At 41.8% G+C, this 3931-nt stretch overlaps 1 protein-coding gene across 1 annotated transcript in view; it reads left to right on the top strand.

Moving 5' to 3' along the window:
- Positions 1-2700: 2700 nt before the first annotated feature.
- LOC112073152 (interleukin-12 subunit beta) overlaps positions 2701-3931 on the top strand; it is an 8839-nt gene continuing 7608 nt past the window's right edge. The window contains exons 1-3 of the mRNA XM_070440050.1: positions 2701-3211; positions 3357-3453; positions 3663-3931. The exon at positions 3663-3931 is cut by the window's right edge and continues 10 nt beyond it. Coding sequence (XP_070296151.1) covers positions 3357-3453; positions 3663-3931 — 366 coding nt within the window. The 5' untranslated portion in view covers positions 2701-3211. The remainder of the gene's footprint in view (positions 3212-3356; positions 3454-3662) is intronic.

The raw sequence follows: 3931 nt of genomic DNA on the forward strand, positions 1-3931 counted from the left end.
ACATGTATTTTTTATAGTGGGGACAAAAACATTAGAACTTTCAATTTAGCTCACATAATATAGTTTTAAAGTTCAGGTGTCTGTGATAGAATAAACGTGGCAACAACAAATGTAGACGTTAATAAATGCATTTATAGAGCTTTATAGAGCTCAACAGTTTCCCTTGTGTATCACGAATGGTCCACATCCAACCAACTTGACACAACTGTGGCAAGCATTGGAGTCAACATGGGCCAGGATCCCTGTGGAACACTTTCAACACCTTGTAGAGTCCACGCCCCGACAAACTGAGGCTGTTCTGAGGGCAAAGGGGCTGCAACTCAATATTAGGAAGGTGTTCCTAATGTTTTGTCCACTCAGTGTACAGTCAGGGGTGTTGAGCTCACAATTAAGCTTTTTTATATTTCTCAGGAGACCCAAAACAACACGTGCCACAACACATTCACCCCATATGACACAAACCTCTGCAACAATGGGGCGGCAGGTAAAATAAATAACAATCATGTCCCTGAATATGGCTATATGAAGCCAAACAATGTAGTGTGTTATTATGAATTTATCAAATGTGACATTAATTGAATTGTATGACATTGAGAGAGGCCCTCTGACAGCTACAGGGACAGGGACATTGACAGCTACAGGGACATTGACAGCTACAGGGACACCTCAGAGGAAATCATTGGGAAAGATTATAATGCTCTCAGCTCGCCTCTCCCTTGCAATTAGTCTGATGGTGTAATCCATTCCTCTGTAAACGGATGCCATATCTAATCAACATGCCAAAGCTAGGCTAATTAGTAGGCCATCTCATCTGGGGCAGGATTCTACTGCTGCTACTGATCTCCACCCTGCATCCTAATGGTTCCAACATAGAGCCAAAATGGAAGAGCCAAAGGAAGCACAGAGTGAGATTAATTCCCCAGCTTGTTTTATGAAACAATTACAATTTGATTTGACAGGGGTCTTTACTGTAAAAACACAAACTCTGATTGAGTTAATTCGACTCCAAATGGGTGAATGTCACTGGATAAGATATTCAAAAATAAATCACACCAAAGTGTGTTTAAGTGAAGAAAACCTTTAATTAACATATTTGAGATATTATCAGTGTGGATGTGGACTCTTCTGTAACCAGTATCTCGTGCTGAGATAACCCATGTGAGAGCTGTGTGACTAAAGAGTTTGATAGATGAGGGGGAACTGAAAGGGAATTGTGTGGTAATGGAATTGTGTGGTAACATGTATTAAATATATTAAAGGGCAATTCATTTTGTGGAAATCCCTGGAAATCCCTGAAAATCCCTGAAAATCCCTGAAAATAGTCTTTCATAAATTGGACATTTAGACTGAGGGTTTCCACCTGTGGTAAAGTAAACCCCTGAATGGCAATCCACTTTCCCAATCCACTTTCACACTCTTTACCTACTTTTTCCTCAGAATCTATGAATTCTTACCCGCATGTATAGTTACAAATGTACTATATACAGCTATTAGCTACACATCTAGGAACCCCCTCCACAAAGACAAAGTTCCCTAATGCAGACGACACGACTCAAGAGTTGGTAGATACTAGGTAGGCACATGATTCTCACCTCAACCCACCCATTTCCAGTTCCCTTTGGTCTCTTTGTTCTGTTTAGTCTCAGTGTTCTYCTTCCTGGGTTGCTATCCTAACCTCAATTCACACAAATGTTCTCTAATGTCTGGGTGTAAACCTGACTTGTCGTGTTATATGGCACAGCTAGGCAACTACCTACCTCATCACCATATTGTTTTTATTGACTTCTTCTGCTCTTTTGCACACCAGTATTTCTACCTGCACATATCCTCATCTGCTCGTCTATCACTCCAGTGTAAATTGATAAATTGTAATTACTTCGCCACTATTGGCCTATTTATTGCCTTACCTCCTTACTCCATTTGCACACACTGTATATAGATTTTTTCTATTGTGTTATTGACTGTACGTTTGTTTATTCCATGTGTAACTCTGTGTTGTTGTTTGTGTCGCACTGCGTTGCTTTATCTTGGCCAGGTCGCAGTTGTAAATGAGAACCTGTTATCAACTGGCCTACCTGGTTAAATAAAGGTGAAATAAAAATAAAACAGCTAGGATGTTAGCCCTGAGCCTAGGATGTAGCCTATGAATGTAGCCTATGATGTAGCCTATGAATGTAGCCTAATGAAGTAGCCTATGGATGTAGCCTATGAAGTAGCCTAGGATGTAGCCTATGTGTAGCCTATGAATGTAGCCTGGATGGATGTAGCCTATGGATGTAGCCTATGAATGTAGCCTATGGATTGTAGCCTGATGAGGTGTAGCCTCATGATGAAGCCTATGGATGTAGCCTATAGAATGTAGCCTAGATGAAGCCTCATGAATGAGCCTATGATGTAAGCCTATGAATGTAGCCTATGGATGTAGCCTATGGATGTAGCCTATGGATGTAGCCTATGGATGTAGCCTATGGATGTAGCCTATGGATGTAGCCCATGGATGTAGCCTATGGATGTAGCCTATGAATGTAGCCTATAGATGTAGCCTATGGATGTAGCCCACAGTAAGAACCAAGTCATGCCCCTTCAGAAAGAGAAACTAGTGTGGGATGATTTATTCACGCTGCAGTACTGTATAGCAGAGCAGAGGTCAATAGAGGTTTTGTATGTGCTGACAAAGCACATTTCCCTCAGGAAAGAACTGACCTTCATTCATATTTTCATCATAAGGAAGGACAGCTTATGCAGAAATTAAAAAGAAAAAGCACATGCTTCCTGAATCCTGCTCTAGTGAAATMTATTTAGGGGATTTAAGTGTGCACAAACCTTTTATACTGAAGAACCACGTGGAACCCAAACCACACATCACAATGCTCTCCTGTCCATCTTAGACCAAAGTGGGTCTACCACTGCTGATGCCACAGGACTTGTGACCATGACTGGATTGCATCACCACTACATTGGTAGTGACATCAGTCACCATTCCACAGAAGTCACGAAAATAGGGCCTTCCATTCAGCAGTCTAGTGCTTACCTTAACTGACTATACATTCTCAAACCCTGATCATCAAAAAAAGGAGACTGATAGGTGATCAGTTCCTCTTACTTGGCAGGCTTCACTTCTGTTCCACTGATCTATAAATACTGGCTGGGTCCACCTGACAACACTACAATCCAGCCAGGAGAAACACTCTGCTCATATCTCATTARCAAGGTAAGACATGACATACTTCTACAGTATAGCCTTGTTGATTAAAGTCTATTTAACTTTGTCTGGTTCGGGAGAACGTCATTAKCATMTAGATACAATACATAGAAATMAACTTTAWAGTACTGTTGTTTTTTCTTCTGTCWACCAGATGAACARGTTACTACACCATGTCSTGTATCTCKTCCTTCATGTGGCATCAYGCAGCCAGTATGGGACYGAGACCATCGAGACTCTCATGCCAAATGGTGAATGTTTCAGGCTATATATATAACTATATCTCATCTTTACCCGTCTTCTCRTCCTGACATATACACTATCTACTTCTGATTGAATAACTTTACGCTGTCATAATATTTCCTATGTCGGGAGACTAATGAAGTTCAAACATTTGTGTAAAACAAAACGTTCGACATGAACGCTGTACTAAAAAGAGTGATGGCCTTGTGGTTCCCAGTGAAGGTGGTGAAGGTGGATCTGAGGATCTTCACTGAGACGCAGGTCCCTCTGCTCTGTGGGGACTCCTATCAGGACACAGAGGTGATCTGGATGAAGGACAGTGAGCGTGAAGGACACGGGAACCAGATCAAGGTGAAAGTGGAGGAGATGATGGGAGCGAACTACAGCTGCCACAACGCTGCTGGAGACTACCTCAACCACACTCTGGTGCTGGTGCAGGACATACCATCACCCAACAGAACGAGACGCGTCCTGGAGAAGTCACAT

Source organism: Salvelinus sp. IW2-2015, unplaced genomic scaffold (genome assembly GCF_002910315.2).
Source record: "Salvelinus sp. IW2-2015 unplaced genomic scaffold, ASM291031v2 Un_scaffold2165, whole genome shotgun sequence".
Taxonomy (NCBI): Eukaryota; Metazoa; Chordata; class Actinopteri; order Salmoniformes; family Salmonidae; genus Salvelinus; species Salvelinus sp. IW2-2015.